Here is an 18,289-nt window from a genome sequence, read left to right as displayed (position 1 = left end):
GATTGCCCTTCTCTCATTATCTGCACACACATCTGTCAACTCTTGGTTCAGTGTCTTACAGCTTGTGAATCAGGTGGGGGTGTAGAATTATCCTCACTTAACAGATGAAGAAAGTGAGACTCAGAGGCAGCATAGTTTATAAGAGCAGAGGCTCTATAAGAGCCAGACTGTGCCTGCATTTGAATTATGACTTAAGTACTTATTGGCTGTTTGAATTTGGGCAAATTATTTAATCTCTCAGAGCTTCAGTTCCCTCGTCTGTAGGATAGGGATAATAATAGTGTTTCCTCAAAGGGTTGCTGTGAGGATTAAATGAGTTGATGTGTGTAAAGTGCTTAGAATAGTGCCTTACATATATTTAGTGCTCTATATTAGCTAATATTATCATCTTTATCATCCCTTCTTTAGCAAGGTCTTAAATCCAAGTGTTCTTTTTCCACCTTCTCTATCTATGGTGTTATGTTGGGGAAAAAATGGTTCACTAGGCTGGCCATCTTGTGACCTTAGGCAAGTCACTCCTGCTATATTATACCTGATCTATAAAATGAGGGATTAAGGGTGATGATCTTTGAAGTGCTGCCTAGTTCTGTCGTTGATTCCAAGTAGGCAGTGACAACAGGCTTGCCAGTTGGTTTGTGGCCACTGGGTCCTATCCAGGGATTGGCCTTGTCCAGGGCATAGCTGGACTTTGTGACCTGAGTACCCAGGCATGTCAACTGGACTAAATGGGGACAAGAATGAGCCAAGTGCTGCTGGGAGAATCCAAGCATGGAGTCTCTCAAAAGAAGACTGCACTGTAGAAAAAATACAGGCAGTGGAATCAGCCAGAACTGGGACTAGGGTAATTCAAACAGCATCACAGATAGAGTCCTGAGAAGAGCATTGGTAAGTGATGCCAAGATCACTCTTTGACCCTTGATAAAAAGTCAATGATATATCTTTAGACTATAAGCCCTCATGGTGCTCTGAGTTGGGCCTGTATGTGCTTATCGAGCTCTAGCAGCACCCTGTTGGTACCCATCTTTGGCAGGACAGGGGAGACTTCTCTGTAAATACTTATTTTATTGAGGTCAGTGACCAGCAATTCTTCTTCTCCACTGAGGCCAGAACAAGAAGATATTGACTTTTAGTGTAATTGGAAGAAAGCAAATTCAACATATAAATAAATCTCCTCTTAGTCAGGGGCACCAGTAACTGAAGGTGGCTGTCCAAGTCTCTTTCTTTGGGGTTGAAGAATGGAGCCATCTTGTTTATGATATTATGAATGGAGTTCTGTGAGTTCATTTTAGCTTATTAGTAAACATTGGTAGTATGGCATGATAGGTATTAGTGCATATACAGTCAGAAGACTGAGCTCCATAATTTATTACATGTGTGATTGGCCAAAGGACCAGGCCACCACTCTGAGCCTCAGTTTCCTTATCTTTAAAATATGGGTAATAGATCCAGCTCATTCAGTAAGGATCAAGTGATGCAGTAGATGTGAAAACACTTTGTGAACAGTAAAGCATGAGGTACTTTAAATGTGTTATTACAAAAGGTCCTATTTGAAATCTCTTTTACATCCAAGCTGAGGAGCTCCCTCTATGCCTTCTATAGAAGGCACAATGGCTAGACCCCTGAGCAATGAAGGATGCCTCATGCAGAAGCTAACCAACAGAATGCCCTAACTAAGTCAAAAGATCAGTGTGTGTGTTTTCTCCTGTGTGTGATGTGTTATGCATTAATATCATGACCATAGGGGTATTCTCTGGCTGGTATGTTGGAAGGCAGACCTGTGTGAGAGGATGCATGTTCCATATTCTGTCTCTGTTATCTTTAAATTGTTTTGACTTCAGTCTTGTGGAGCCATAATTGCCTTGGGGTCCTTCCTCAAAGTAGGCTAATGGAAAAGATGACTTCTAGAGGACATGTTCAGCAATTCAGTTCTGGGGAGGGAATGTTTGAGTCCTTTGCCTGACAGGACATATGTTCTCTATTCTGGAAATTGTTCCTCCAAATGCCAGAAAGATTGATGACCCATACAGGCTGGAACCAGTTAGGGGAAAAAGAAGAATACATAACACAGTGGTCAGGATGGTAGCCAGAGAGAAACTAACTATTCCCCAACACCCATCCTCATCACTGTGCATAGACAAGTGTCATGAACATATGTGTGTGTATGTTTATGTGGCAGTGGCATAGATGTCTGCCTGGCGCTATGTGGAGCCAAGTCCTGCTGGCCACAAATTCTAAGGACCAAGGTTAGGCTCTGTGCATAGCCCCTGCCTTGCTGACTGAAACTGAGCTTACCCCTTAACTTGCTTATGGTTCAGTTTTGCCATCTATCAGATGTAGAAGTCAACCTAGATTCCCTGTGTATCTTACAGGGTGGTTGTTTATATCACTGAGTGAATCTGTGACAATGTCGAGTTTCTTGGGAGCAAGGCATCACAGAACGCCATATTCTTTCATACCTATGAACACATGACCTCTCTGGATAGCATCATGTGTGGGTGAGAACAGGAGGCTGCAGGACTGGGGTCCATTATATGTGAGGAATGCTGTGGTCTGTAACTCCTGAGGGTGGGGTACAGTAGGATTAAATAATGTATCACCAACTCTCAATTGGACAGTTCCAAAGAAGAAGAAGAAAGGGGGAGGAGCACAGAGAATTTATAGCAAATATGCTCGAGCCTCATTTTAGCCATTGGTTTCAGACTCTCTGCCCATTCCAGCTCCAGGGCTGCCTCGAAGTACCAAGGAGAATGGATTGGAGCTTTTTCTTCTCTAGGGAAGGAGATCTTGAGTAGGGATAAAATCATGAGGTCTGTGTAGTCCATATACACATTCTGGGTCATTCTACCCACTGGCTAATGGAGAGTTGATAGTATTATTTGTCTTGTAGTCCAGTGGAGCTTGCTCTCCCAATGTCATCTCCATCACCCTACCCTTCATCACTAATATGTGAGTTTTTCCATAAGTAGTAGAGATTTGGGGAGGGGGGCAAGTAAGGTAGCTAGACGTGTGGACTGAACACATTCTTATTTTGTCTCCTAAGCTGATCACTGGAGATTCCATCGTTAGTGCTGAGGCAGTATGGGATCACGTCACCATGGCCAACCGGGAGTTGGCATTTAAGGCTGGCGACGTCATCAAAGTCTTGGATGCTTCCAACAAGGATTGGTGGTGGGGCCAGATCGACGATGAGGAGGGATGGTTTCCTGCCAGCTTTGTGAGGGTGAGTGTCAGCCTTCACTCTCCTCTCCTGTCTCCTTGGCTACTTGCCCCTGGCCTCCCCTTCACCAGCCCTTGTTCTCCTCCTTCCCCTTCTTGTGACTCCTCACATTTTTCCCCATGTGTTTGGTCACCTACCCAGGGCCCGGGCTTCCTTTAATCTTTGCCCTTCTAGTTTTGAGACTTTTTTATCTTGTTTATTTTAACAATCCCCACCTCCTGCCTCCCACCTTCTACCCACTGTGACTTTGCACAAATCACTTCCCTTTTTGCCTTGATGGTTTTGAAGATGCTTTTAACTCTATATTGCTGTGAAATTTTACCTTTCTTCTCTCTCTTTTCTGTTTTCTTTCTTTTCCTTGCCTCCTCTTTTTTTAATCCTTTCTTTTTATAGATCTCTTCCCACCCTCTTTCTCCCCTCCCCACTCCTCTCTGCTTCCTTTGCCTCCTTTCTCTCATTTAGGGAAGTGTGAACACCCCTGCGTGTTGTCTTATGATTGTCTACAGCTGTGAATGTAAGCGTCTGGGCTCTCTACCCTCCCAGGGGTTGGAGTTTACTCATTGCAAATCTTACTTTTTGCAAGGTGGCTGGGAACTAAGATGTGTCCAGGGTGGGAAGCAGGCAGCTTGATAGTGCTGGCAAGTCCTTGGCCCCTTTGACATTGTACCATGAAAAACCTGGCCGTTAAAAGAAGGGGCTCTTGGGAAGGGGCTCCTTAGCAGTTTCCACTTCCTCTGGGTCACCCATTAGCAGGATGCTAATGGGGAAAGAACATTGGCCTGGTGTTCCAGCTCTTGGCCATCCTTGGAGTTATGAGCTAGAATCAGTTGTTTGGCAATTGTGAGCTCTGATTTTCCCCATATGCAAAATGGTGTTGGCAATTCTTTCATGACAGGGGATATCACAGTGAATTAAATAATGTACATTAAAACAGATTTGTGGCAATACAAGTACCAAAGCCACATCAGGATGTCTTATGACCATCCTTACCACAGCCTATCATCTTTTGTTAGTTTCTTTTGTAATATAAGACTGAAGTCCTGACCCCAAACAAAAGATCAGAGTGGCTTGGGCCCTTGGGCCCTTGGAGAAGGGTCTCAGGATAAGAAGGATAGAAGTGTGACATGAAGGAAGGAGCAGGGCATTTGGAATCAGATAATCTGAGATGCAGATGCAGTTTCAGCTTTACTACCTCCTAGCTCTGTGGCTTTTGGCAAGACTTTTATCTTTCCTGAGCCTTATTTCCTCATCTGAAAAATAGGAATAGGAGACTTTTTATGAGGATTAAATGAGATCACTATGTGAGTAAAGAATCCGACACAGTGCTTGGCACATAGTGGGTACTTAGCAAATGGTAACTTGCTTTATCATTATCATTATCCTCATCATCACCACCACCACCTCCACCTTATTAACTCCAATAAGGTCTATGTATGAAGGCTGGTCATAGTGGTTGAAAGAGGCCTCCTTCCTTGGAGGGCTGCAAATGTAGGAAGCACTGTTATCCAGTTAGAGCAATTTAGGTGAGGGCACTGCTCAGAAGCAAGGAAGTAGACAAAATAGCCTCTCATCCCCTCTATCCTGAGAATTTCTTAATGAAATATCCAGTCCTTTCTCCTCTACCTATATGGAGTCTTCCATCAGAGTTTCCACATGCTGTGTGTCCAAGCTCAGCTTTGTTAGTTGATGAACTGGTCCCAGGGGTAGTTAGAAAGAACACATCAATAACCATGGGCCTTTGGAACTAACAAGGGGCCCCGTACACAGACAGCTTGTGTGTCTTAGGCTGACGGCCCTCCCTTTAAAAGAAGGATTAAACTGCACCCAGTGACAAAATCACCCACATCTGCGTGTATTTCACCTATAGTGAAATGTCATTTTTATAATAAACTGTAATTCAAGGGGTGGGACAAAATATTGAGCAAGGCAGAATGACCCCAGGAGGTGAATGACAGAATCAACCTTCAGAATATCAATGAACTGGCATTGATTTTCCTACATCCAAGTCCAGGAGGAGTGTTTTTCCAAGCACACAGCCCAAGCAGCCTGTTGGATGGGCTGAAGCTGACCTTTGAGAAGACCACTGGCTGGGCCAGGCATGCATAGTATAGAGTCTAGCCTAGTGGTTCTCAATCCTGGCTTCACAATGAAATAATTCACTTGGAATCTTAAAAAAAAAAAACAAAAAACAACAAACACTAAAACCCAGGCTCTAGGCTAGTTAAATCACAGTCTTTGATGTTGAGAACGATTTGGCCTAGGCCAGTACAGTCCAATAGAAATATAATGTGAGGGACTTCCCTGGTGGTCCAGTGGTTAAGACTCTGTGCTACCAATTCAGGGGCCTGGGTTCGATCTCTGGTCATGGAATTAGATCCCACTTGCTGCAGCTAAGAGCCCTCATGCTGCAACTAAAGATCCCACATGCCACAATGAAGATCCTGCATGCCGCAACTAAGATCCACACAGCCAAATAAAATAAATAAATAAATAAATATTTTTTAAAAAAGAAATATAATGTGAGCTACAAATGCAAATCTCAAATATAATTTAAAAATTTCTAGTAGCCACACTAAAAAAAAGTTAAAAAGATACAGTGAAATTAATTTAATGTATTTTACTTAACCTAATATATCTAAAATATTATGATAAAATATAATATATTATCACTATAAATTTTTTAATAATATATTTTACTAAGTCTTTGAAATCTGATGTGTTTCTATACACATCTCAATTCATACTGGTCACATTTCAAGTGTTCATTAGCCATATGTGGCTAGTCGCTCTATTAGATAACACATATCGAGACTGAGGACTGTGACAGTAGACCAGGAGCATTAATGACAGAGCCTAAATCATAAGTTAGAGCTCCAATATTCTATTATACCAGCTCCAATATTCTATTCTATTCTATTCTATTTTACCAGTGTTTATTCTTTGAGGAACTAAGATAGCATTCCATGTTGCCTCAGATTGTATTCAGAACGAACATTTGATCATTGCAAACCTTTTTTTTTTTTAAGTAATAGTTGAATGGTCTTCAGATCTCTAAAGGAGAGTACCATGCAACCTTAGTGGCCAGCTGTTGTGGTGTCACCAGTAAAAAGAAATGGGGTTAAACTGTTGCATGAATGATGTGAAAATTGACTCCAAGTTAGACCTTTCAGTTCTCATGAATGAGCATTTATGTGTAGGTTTACATTTCTGGTAAGATTGTGTGTTCCTCAAGGAACTGAATGATGGAAGTTATGTAGGCTTTTCTAGTAGATATTTAAAAGTAGAATTGCTATTTCCATTCTTCTACACTGATTTTGGTTGAGGATAGAATGGTATTGTGCAGGCAGTGCTAGATATATTAGAAAATGAGAGACCTGAGTTCTAATTTGGCTCTCTACAACATTTGACATATGATAATTTGCTTTTAGTTTCTCCTTCACCTCTGAAGCATTCTCTAGAATCTATTCAAGCTCTGACAATGTCTAGGTAAGACATAGCGATGAGTCACACTGAACTGTTGAATCTTCATTAGTACTGATGTTATTGGTAGGTAGATAGGTGGTTTCCTGAGAGGCTGTACCTATATGTTGTATAGTTCCCTTGTTTATCCAGACTCATCCTGAGCTAAGATTCAGTAGCTCCTTGAGAATATCATCCTTAGGTTATTTGACATATAACATGAAAGTATAATGGCAAAGAAAAGACTTTCCTCCTAACTCTATACCAACCGGACACCTTTGTGGATCACTGGACCAAATTGGTCGCTGACATAGTGGAGCATCTCCATTTCCTATCTGGAAGACTCATTGCTGTGTGAACATCCCAGCCCTAGGATGGATAATCCAGGGTGCTTAATGCTGTTCTATCCAAGCTAGCCATACCTGTTGTTAATCAGGTTTAAAACCAATGTGGAATCTGAGAAACCCAGATTCTTGCCTCAGTCTGCTGAGTATGCAGCTTGAGCAGCTTCCTGTACATCTTTGAAGCCCAGTTTTCCTCCTTGTAAAATGGGGATAATTAAGTCTTTTAAAAATCCTTTGTAACCTGAGGTATGCTGGATACCTGTAAATAGGAAGTGTGATACCACTTTGGTTACTGTACAAGAAATTGCTGGGTTTATGTATCTTCTATTCAGTCAAATATCTGCCTCTCCTGTTGTTCAGAATTTCATTCTGTATGTATATACATGTATTGTGTGTGTTCTGAAAGTCTCTTTCTTCTGTACTGGGAATATGACTTCACAGGAGCAATACAGGAGTTGATTTACCTTCCCAGCAAATGGTCAGGTTAAGTGAATTACAGCTTGCTGAATATTAGTCCTCACATCTAACTGTTGACATCTTCAGCTGCTTTCCTGGGCCAGTTTCCCCTTTGGGAGCTGAGAGCAGACTGCTGGGATATGATTGTGTCTCTAAGTAGAAAATCCCATCCCTGTGGTGGCCCTCCTTTCGCATGCTGGCCCTAACTCCAAATCATTCAGGTCCATTTCTTTTTTTTTTTTTTTGCGGTATGCGGGCCTCTCACTGTTGTGGCCTCTCCCGCTGTGGAGCACAGGCTCCGGACAAGCAGGCTCAGTGGCCATGGCTCACGGGCCCAGCCGCTCCGCTGCATGTAGGATCTTCCCAGACTGGGGCACGAACCTGTGTCCCCTGCATCGGCAGGCGGACTCTCAACCACTGCACCACCAGGGAAGCCCCAGGTCCATTTCTTTTATCACCATGTAAAAATTGGCCTTTGCTCTGACTTTGGGCCATGGCCTGGGGACAGTTTACTACCCACTTGAGGGCAGGCTCTGTACAGAATACATGACAACCTGCTATTGTCAGTGGTAGGTGAGGCCTGAGGGACAAGATATGGGTTTGTTCAGAAAATAAAGAGCCTACTCAGATGCCATCAGAACATATTGTCCTTGTTTCTTCAAATTCTAGATTTCCCTGGTTTCTGGACTACATGGATGCAGGAGATGAAAGGATGAGCTAATCAGGTCATTACCATCATTCCTTACAGTTGTACAGATTAGATGTAACAGAAATTAAACCTGTACTGTTCATAGAGAAACCCACTGCTCCAGAGTGTTACTTGGCTTTTAATTATATAGTGTCTATTTTTGTTTGCACTTGGGGAAAGTTTTTCACCTGTATGAAACCCTACTCACAATAGATTTACAGCTGGAAAGACCCATCTTGGCCAGGAGTAGCTGACTTAGATGTTTACAGGGCCAGGCAGGTAACTTACATGAGTAAAGCAGTCTGGTACCAGGGTTAAGTGGGAGCCTGTATCCAGCTGGGAAATCTATGCCCTATATAAAGGGAGCAAAAGTGACTTGGATGGTTCTCATTGGTGGGATAGGTTATAGGAAGTAGGGAAGTCCAGTGAACTCAGATCTTCCAGATTTTTCAAGAAAAGCCAGGAATTGGATTTTATTCATATTTTTGAAATGTTGACCAGTAATTCACATTTTTAAAAGAAACACTGTGAAGAATAAACTGAACATATCAGCAGGCTAAATTGTAACCCCAGCTTGTGACCACTGCTCATCCTAATTTCTTCATTTTATAAATCCTGAGGAAACATGGGCTCAGAGAATGCAATTGACTTTCTCACTCATGTAGGGAATTAGTGACAAAGCTAGTACTTGAACCCAGGCCTCCTGAATCTTACTTTAGACAGGTGATTTAAAGTCTTTGTCTAGTAAGTACAATGTCTAGACTTCTTCAGGTATGGTTTCTGTCAGTTTACTGTTTTCCTATGAATGGGCCATAATGTCCTGTTTCTTTGTATGCCTTGTAATTTTGTGTTGAAAACTGGGCATTTTGAATATTATAGTGTGATAACTCTGGAAATAAGATTCTCCTCCTTCCCCAGAGTTTTTTGCTGTTGTTTGTTGAGGGATACAGTTGTCCATTTGTTTAGTGACTTTTCCAAATCTTTTGTTTTTTTTTTTGCAAAGACTGCCTTCTTTGTCATGTGTGGTAATGGAAATCTCTATTCCATTATGTCATTGGTCAGCCAGTGACCTGACAGGGATTGCTTTTAGATACTTGGAGCCAAAACAAAGAAACTACTATCCTGGTCTTTGCAACTTGGCTCAGAGCTGGGGCATTCCTTCAACACTAATCCAGACTGCCCACAGCTCTGCCTTAGTCTTCTTCTCCTACTCTCCTGATTTCATGGAACCTGCAGATTCTCCAGAAGTGCAAGCCTACAATCTGCTCAGCCTTTTTCTGAGCATGCGTCTGGTCCGGGGCATGTGTGTTTCACTCTGACTTCCTCCGTATGCACAGTGGCCCTTCTAAGTCTTTATTCTCCCAAGAAACTTTTTCCTCAGTCTCTTCCTTCCTGTGGTATTGGATTCATTTGCTGCTTGCCCCTTCTACTATCCCTTGCCCTGGGTGGACAGGGGCAGTGTATGTCTTTAAGTCTTTCAACAGAGGCAGTCACAACCTCTAAAGCCAATTTAGCCTTAGGGGGTGGGGGGTACAAGACAAAGGCCAGTCTCTGTGCCTAGCCCTCAAGGACCAAACAGATCAAAACACACAGCCACAACATTTTAAAAACAAGGTCTTTAGTCCCTTGGCATCAGCAACCTGCAGGAGGAATGTGGGCCACCTTTCTCTTAGCTGCTGGGGAATCAGGAACGGTAGACAAATTAGCAAAAATGCTTCAAAATTCTCTTACCAAATTTTAGCCATTCTTTTCTGCATCAAGAGGGATAAATTGGAAGATTGGGATTGACATATAAACACTGCTATATATAAAATAGGTAACTAGTAAGGACCTACTATATAGCACAGGGAACTCTACTCAATACTCTGTATTGACCTATATGGGAAAAGAATCTAAAACAAAGTGGATGCATGTATATGTATAACTGATGAACTTTGCTGTACACCTGAAACTAACACAACATTGTAAATCAACTATACTCCAATAAAATTTTTTTATAAAAGGGTTCCTTGGTTCCTGTAAGTTTCGAATTAGATTCCAGAATTCTGAAAAAGTTGGTCTGTCAGTCTTTGCCAGCTAACGGTTGTTTCAGTAGAGGGCCTGATTCTTTGTGCATCCTAATCTGCCACTTTTAGTGATGTTACCCCCTCTTGAATCTTAATCCTGTGCTTTCTGGGCTACAGAACAGTCAGGAAAAGGTATGCATGGGCTGCTAACAAGACTGTTAACACTTGAGGACCTACCTCCCATTTCAGGCTAATGGCAACTGTGTTTTGATTTCTTGAGATGAGTTCAGACATGCCAGCCCTTGTTTTATCCATTCAAGCTTCAGGTGGACAAAGACCTCTAGCCTTAACCATCTATGCAGAAAGTCTTATTTGTGATGCTAGAGTTGACTCATTACAGGATCTGTGAATTGAGGATGACATTAGCAGAGAGGACATTTCTCCCTGGATTACAGAAATTTCTCTCCTTCATACTAGAGTTTCAAACGGTATTATTAGCACTCATTTGCATTCACATGATCCATCTTAATGGCCTCTCACTATGTACACACTTTGGATGACATTATCCAGTACATCCTTTATCTAATTGGTGGGGAATTTTCTTTTTTTTTTTTTTAATATGGAGTCACCCAGCTCAGAGATAACCTTAAATATGGCTGGTGCCTGACCCAGGTGATTTCCTCCATATTAAGTAGGTCACCCTGTAGGTCTGTCTCAGAATCTCCAAATTGAAAACAACCATGAGGGTCATACAGTCTATCCCCCAGCCTCCAGGCAGGATTATAATTAAATTATCCTGGACTTTGGCGAACCTGGCGGGCATCTGTCAGCAAAGCCTAAACTACTTCCTTGATTAAGGCTGTTAGCCCTTATGTTGTAGTCTAAGCCAATTTCTTTAAGCATGTGGCTTTTTGCACTAGGCAGATGATATTTAAGAGCTGGCACCAGTAGAAGTCACTCTGAATTGTTCCCTTCATGATGGAGCTTTCCTTCCAAGGCCTTGCTCTTGATCCATAACATGAATTGGAAATTTGGTTGGCTGCCTGAGTTTAAGACTATGATCTGAGGCCTAGGGTCTGTTTTTCTCTGTGTAGATAACCCCTAGGTTCATTTAGGGATCAGTTTGGGCCTCCCTGGTACCATGTCTACACTATCTTGGTGATCTTGATGACTTGAGGAGAGAAAGACCATGACTGATTGAGTGCTTGGAGATAAGGTCTGTTTCTGAGGCTCTTTGGGAAGTATGACATTTTGGAAAATCATGATAATTGTGTATATATATATTTGTATATGCATATATTTCATTTTCTGTCATTATTGATGTAATTATGAGTCAGGGTAAACCTCTTATCTTTTTCTTCTTATTATTACTACTGCTGTTACTATCTCCTTACCAGTATTTACTAATCTTTGAACAAAAGTGACTGTCCAGCACTTAGCAAAGCTACAACCTTGAGCCAGGTAGACAAGGGCTGAGGATGTCTGGCATCTTGAGAGGCCTCCTCCCAGGAACCTTGTCCTGCTTATTAGAGAGTCACCATAAAAACCATACTCAGATGCCCATGGGTTTCTTTTTTGGTTTTCAGAAGTGAGTCTTCTCTGAAGAACTTGATTTGGGAATGCCTTAGTGCTGAATGAGAGAATTGACATTTTTTTCTTTAATTCTGTTCCCAGAATGGGTTTGATCCCTTAGATTAACTCAGGGTGATCATTTCTGGAGGACATGAAGACTGGTTGCCAATCTCTAGGCTATGAGCCACAGGCAAAGGGTCTGAGGGCTCAGGCCTTGTGTGTACCATTCCTGTTAGAGATCCAGCCAGCAATGGAGTCTGATACCTCCTGGCCTAAATACAAATAGGTACCATTGCCTTTCAGAGACATTTTCTCTTCTACAATAGGACAGGGACAAAGCAAAGTAGGCCAGGGCCTTAAGCAAGAAACCAGACTCCCTCACTGAGAATGGTATTCTCTGAGTATGGTGGACTGGACTGATCAGTTGAGCATGTCAGTACTTAGGTTAAGGGACCTAAAACTATCCTTCCCTTGCCTTGACTAGGATTAGAACTCAGATCCAGTGAGATCTGAGTTGCAAGGTGACCTTTGTTGAGGCTTTTGCCTTAGAGGAGTGAAAGAGTAGGTGAATGATGCTAAGAGGGCAGGAGAGGCATATGAATAGGGAGCTTTGGCCAGAAATTTTTCTAGCCTTTTAAGATTGGGTGGCCCTTCTCTATTGGAAATGTGCTATGTAGGTGTATCAAAGATCAGTTTGTGTGTGTTGAACAGGAGGACTTCTCTGTGGAGGAATAGGGAATGATAAAGCTCCTTGGGGATAGAGAAAGGAAACACTTTAGAGATTTCCACACAAGAACACAGTGAAGGTAGCAGGAGCATTGGGCTGGGAAGTCAGAGATCTGAGTTTAAGGGCCAGCTCTGCTGCTTATTCTCTCGGGGATGTCAGGCAGGGACCTTTCTTTTCTGGGCCTCAGTCTCAACTAACAGTTCAGAGAATTGGACCAGGTGGTTTCTAAAGGCCCTGTCTGCACCAGTTTGAGCTTCTTCCATGATTGTATAACCAAGATCATCTGTTAAGTGCCTGCATCCAGTTAGAATAGTATATCAGATTGGTTTGATGGAGCTTTCCAGTGGAGAAGAAAGGATTTGGCTTTGCACTACAGCTATTGAGTAGAGGGTGGTAACACCCCATCCCCAGGTGGTAAGGCTGTTTCTGTGAGGCACCAGCCAGTGGGTACCACGAGGAAGATGACACAAGGTTGTGTAAAGAAGCAGTTCAGCTCAGAAGCTGTGTCCTCCTGTCCTTTGAGCAGCTACACTCTAAATTAAGAGACTGTTTGTTTTTGATCTCTACAGAGCTACCTGTGTCAATTGAGTAGGGAGATTCCTGAGGTGTAAATATCCAGGCCCCAGGCTCATCTCCTTAAATATATCTCTCCCACTATTTCTCTAAAGCCAGGATGCTCTTTATTAGGAATCAGAGCCTTTCATTTTATTTTAGTTTTTTAAATTTTTAAAATTTTATTGGAGTATAGTTGATTTATGATGTTGTGTTAGTTTCAGGTGTACAGCAAAATGAATCAGTTATACATATATTTACTCTTTTTGTTTAGATTCTTTTCCCATATAGGCCATTACAGAGTATTGAATAGAGTTCCCTGTGCTATACAGCAGGTCCTTCTATTTTATATATAGTAGTGAGTATATGTCAATCCCAATCTCCCAATTTATCCCTCTCCCCTCATCCCCTGGTAACCATAAGTTTTCTACATCTATGACTCTACTTCTGTTTTGTAAATAAGTTCATTTGTACCCCTTTTTTTAGATTCTACATATAAGCAATATCATATATTTGTCTTTTTCTGTTTGACTTCACTCAGTATGAGAATCTCTAGGTCATTCCATGTGGCTGCCAATGGCATTATTTTGTTCTTTTTTTATGGCTGAGCAGTATTGCACTGTATATATGTACCACATCTTCTTTATCCATTCGTCTGTTGATGGACATTTAGGTTGTTTCCATATCTTGTCTAGTGTAAATAGTGCTGCAATGAACACTGGGGTGCATGAATCTTTTTGAATTATGGTATATGCCCAGGAGTGGGATTTCTGGGTCATATGGTAGTTCTATTTTTAGTTTTTTAAGGAACCTCCATACTGTTCTCCATAGTGGCTGTATTAATTTACATTCCCACCAACAGTGCAAGAAGGTTCCCTTTTCTCCATACCCTCTCCAGGATTTTTTGTTTGTAGATTTTTGGATGATGGCCATTCTTACTGGTGTGAGGTAGTACCCCATTGTAGTTTTGCTTTGCATTTCTCTAATAATTAGCGTGAGCATCTTTTCATATGCTTTTTGGCCATCTGTATGTCTTCTTTAGAGAAATGTCTATTTGGATCTTCCACCCTTTTTTTTTTTTTTTTTTTTTTTTTTTTTTTTTTTTTTGCGGTACACGGGCCTCTCACTGCCGCGGCCTCTCCAGTTGTGGAGCACAGGCTCCGGACGCGCAGGCCCAGCGGCCGTGGCTCACGGGCCCAGCCGCTCCGCGGCACGTGAGATCCTCCCGGACCGGGTCACAAACCCGTGTCCCCTGCGTCGGCAAGCGGACTCTCAACCACTGCGCCCCCAGGGAAGCCCGCCCCCCATTTTTTGACTGGGTTATTTGTTTTTTGATATTGAGCTGCATGAGCTGTTTGCATATTTTGGAGATTAATCCAATATCAAAAAACAAATAACCCAATTAATCGCCTTTCATTTTATAATTACAACTTTGCTTTAGGATCCAGACTCCAGAGAAGAGAGGAGAAGGCTTCAGCCTATTCATACTGAAGTGTTAATTATTGATATCAAACTTTTGCCTGAGAATGATTTGGAGGAGAGAAGGGACCATGAAGGAAGCAAGGAAATGAAGTAAGCGAAACCAAAACCCAAAAACAAACAAACAAAAAAAAAAAAACGGTAGATGAGGGAAAAAGGTGGAAAGAAACACAAAATACCATGGAAAGGGAGAGCTGCAAACATACGTACTTAGCACCTCCATTTGCTTGGAGCTAGCTGGTCCTCCACAGGGACTTCATGCCCCTTAGGAACTATTTTGAATTCTGGGGCACTGGCCTGAGAATCAGATAGAACTGACTTCACATCTTATATTCAAATACTTGTGAGCAGTGTGATCTTTAAAATAATTTCTTCATATCTTCAAACGTTTTATTTTTCTCACCTGTAAAACGGGGCAGTGAGCCCTGATATTCCTTAAATATCAGACCCTAATATTTGAATAGCATGCTACAGTTTGATATGGCACAATTTGCCCTCTCTCATATAGAGAGTTCTAAGGCTAGTAGAGCAGGGCAGAGGTTATAGCTGAAAACCAGAGCAAAGAGAGACTATTTTCTTCAGAGACCCAGGCCACTCGGAGTAGTACCTAAAGCCTAAGCTTCTTGGGGGCTCACAATCCAGTGCCTTCTGCATTCCCCATGACCATTGTGGGGCTCAAAAGTTCATGTGAAAGGACTTTAGCAACTCTGAAGTCTATGCCCCCATGAGAGATTAGACTTGCTTTTACCCTGAGGGAAGCTTGAAGATTGGGTTGGCTTTCTTGAAGGGGAGAGACCACAAGTAAGGCAGAGGGTCAGATCAGTGAAGAAGGAAGCTACCGAGCAAAGGAATGTCCCTGGTACTGTCAAGGCCACCTGCTCATGATAGCTTGGCCCTGGCAGTTCTCTTTTGGCTCTTATTTGTCCTCCAGTTCCAGTTCCAAGATGAAAGGATTCTTAGATCCTACTTACTGATGGCAAGTTTCCGGACTAGCCTAGGGCCAAAGTACCCCCGGCTAAGAACCAGGTTTGTTGGCAATATTATCTAGGCTGCTAGTCTCCAGACCTCTTTATGACTCTGCAAGGGCCAGCCTTTCCCTTACTTGACCTCCTCAGAGTGATCTGGAAACATCTTAGAGTAGCTGTGAAATCTCCAAGTATACGAAGTTTGGCTTTAGAGTGTACGTGTTTCTCTCTTATCTTCCCTTCTCTTACTTGGTCTTACCAATCTTCAGTTATTGAAACAACTTGTTCTCCAGAGCAGTGCATCTGGTCAGGTGAGCTGCTGTCCCAAGTAAGTACCAAACTCAGGTGCAGGCTGGGTTGGGACCACAATATGCCAGGACTAGGATGAGTACTGAATCTCTGCCAGCCTCAAAGAGCTAGAATTCGAACCCCTGGGCAGCACTTACTGGTTCAAGATGGGGCTGCCTCCCTTAGGTTCTTGCATTGACTGACTGAACTCAGAACACTCAATAGTCATGAGATGCCATCCAATGGAGTTATATAACATAGGGACAACTGACCAAACCATTCTCTTCCCTTTGGACTTTATTATTTTTCCAAGAGCTTTACTTCTAGCCTCCATTTCTCTTTCTTGATTGGGGCAGATTGGAGACTATTCCCTGCCTCATTCCCCTACCCCATCCACAAATACAACCCTCCAGCTTTGGAATAGAAACAACTAGAGCTGACAGGCATATTCACTTAGATTAATTTCTGTTTCCTCACATAAGACATTGGACTGACATGGCTGTCTTTGGATGAGGTATTAAGGCATTGAGAGGAAAGCTGAAGGTAAGATTTTTTATATAACAGAACATCTAAAGTGGCACATCTAAGGTGCTTTCCCCTTGATCCTTCTGTAGGGATGGTGCTGGAGAAGGCAAAACCAAAGCCTATCATAATTTCAGGTGACTTCCTTAAAGGTGAAAGGAAGGCCTTTTCTACTTCATAAATGACCAGTTTTCTTGTTTCACTTTGCTTTTTTCCCCTCTTTGCTGGTAGAAGACGCAATTATACAAGGAGAAATCCATTTGAGGTGGTGGGGGCCTGGAGTTCTTTGTTAATAATAGTTGAAGAAGACATTTGGGGTAACTAACTTTCCTACCTCTCCTTTCCTTCCACCATCACCACTTCACAACCACCCATCCCACCACCCACCCACTGCCCCCCGCCCAGGAGCAGAAGACCTAGAAGATGAAATTGCCTCTGAACAGTAAAATAACTTCATCAGCTTTCTTGGCTTTGCTAAATACAAGATAGGAACTGAATCATGACAGGGACAGAGGGTGGGGGATGAAGGAGTAGAGTGAGCCCACGGGGGAGGGAAGAGGAGGGAAGGAGAGGGAAGGGATGGAAAGGGAAAGAGGGAAAGAAAGTCTGGAAGTATTTTCATCACTCTCAGCATTACTGCTATTACAACCGAGTGTTTTTTGAGCCCCTCCTTACTACCAGACTCTCCACAGTTCTAGCAAAGCTCAATTAAAAAGAATACTTCCCCAGCCTGGAATCACATCCTCTCATTACTTTTACTAGCTAAACAGATGTCATAATGAAGAAACCTGTTTTTTATGATAATTCCTTTCATTAGTTAAGGACTTTCTTTAAACCTTTATGAAATCACTTGACATATCCTGTCTCACAAAAGCCTCTCATCATTAGCCCTTCTCATCCCCATTGCAGACAGGAGATGAGGGAACTGAGGCTCCAAGATGGGACATGACCTATCTAAGGTTCTGTAGCAAGTTAAAGTCGCAGAGCAGAACCAGATCTGTAAATTAGCCCTTCAGGTTGTTAGCTCAATGTTGTTTCTGTGACACCACATTGCCTACTAGGAGTTTTTGCTCTGTTTGAAGATGCTTGTAAACAGGATTTTCTTTTAAACAGCATAAATATTCTCCCTGAATCTCACTTGTACTAATAATATGTCTTATGAGCCTTTTATTTGCTAACATGGATCATCAATGAAAAGCCTTCAGCATCAGTATGTTATCAGTGTATTGTTCTTATTAAGGCTCTAAGAGTCATTCTCTGTGACCCTTGGTCCATAGGCCCTGGGCCCTGCATAAGGAAGGTCATTCTGGCTTAAGTTTGTGTTTGATTGGACTTTGTTGGATTGGATCCAGCCAAAAGGCCTGGATTTGTTGATTCTTCTTAAAATGGCCTGCGAGCAGTTGTTGTTGACTCACATAGCCAGGAAATTTTAGGTCTTGGGGAGATTTTAAAAGTCATCTAGTTCAGCCTCCTTGCTGATGTTTGAATGCGCCTAAAATATCCCTGCTTCCCAAGTGGTCATTCAGTCTCTGCTTTTATACCTCCACTGTTAGGTGGCTTCCTACATCTTCAGACCACTGGTTGTAGTTCAGGACAGTTCTGAGAGAGTTTGTCCTTAGGTTGAACTGAAATCTGTCTTGCTAGAACTCCTACTCATGAGAAGGTATAAGTGGCTAAGAGCACTAGCTCTGCAGATAATCTTTCTGGATTAAAATCATAGCCTTCCCATTTATTAACAATAATGTAGTTATGGGCAAGTCACATGTACTTGCTGTGTTTCAGTGACCTCATCTGTAATTTGATGATATAATAGTACCTACCTCATTAAGTTGTTGTGAGAACTAAACAGAATTATGCAAGAAAAGTACTGATAATAGGTTCTGACACATTAGGAAGTACTCAATAATAATATTCATGATATTAGTAGCAAACTTTCAGAATTAATAGTAGAAGTAGTGTCCTTGTTATACGCCCCCATCCCCTGGGAATACACTGACCCTCTACCTATCTGCGG

The 18,289-nt window shown here is 42.2% G+C and overlaps 1 protein-coding gene across 5 annotated transcripts in view; it reads left to right on the top strand.

The window, feature by feature from the left end:
* The window catches only part of ARHGEF9 (Cdc42 guanine nucleotide exchange factor 9), a 204,772-nt gene that overhangs the window by 25,718 nt on the left and 160,765 nt on the right, over positions 1-18,289 (top strand). For 4 of the 5 annotated variants that reach the window (XM_073799672.1, XM_033849558.2, XM_073799669.1 and 1 more), the window contains exon 2: positions 3,041-3,220. In XM_073799672.1, the coding sequence (XP_073655773.1) occupies positions 3,041-3,220 (180 nt within the window). Of the gene's footprint in view, positions 1-2,868; positions 2,947-3,040; positions 3,221-18,289 lie in introns of those variants that run through there. The other variant, XM_073799671.1, reaches the window with a different exon arrangement.

The sequence above is a fragment of the Tursiops truncatus genome, chromosome X (assembly GCF_011762595.2).
Source record: "Tursiops truncatus isolate mTurTru1 chromosome X, mTurTru1.mat.Y, whole genome shotgun sequence".
Lineage (NCBI taxonomy): Eukaryota > Metazoa > Chordata > Mammalia > Artiodactyla > Delphinidae > Tursiops > Tursiops truncatus.
Note: the sequence above shows the minus strand (reverse complement) of the source record. Positions and strands in the feature narration are given on the sequence as shown.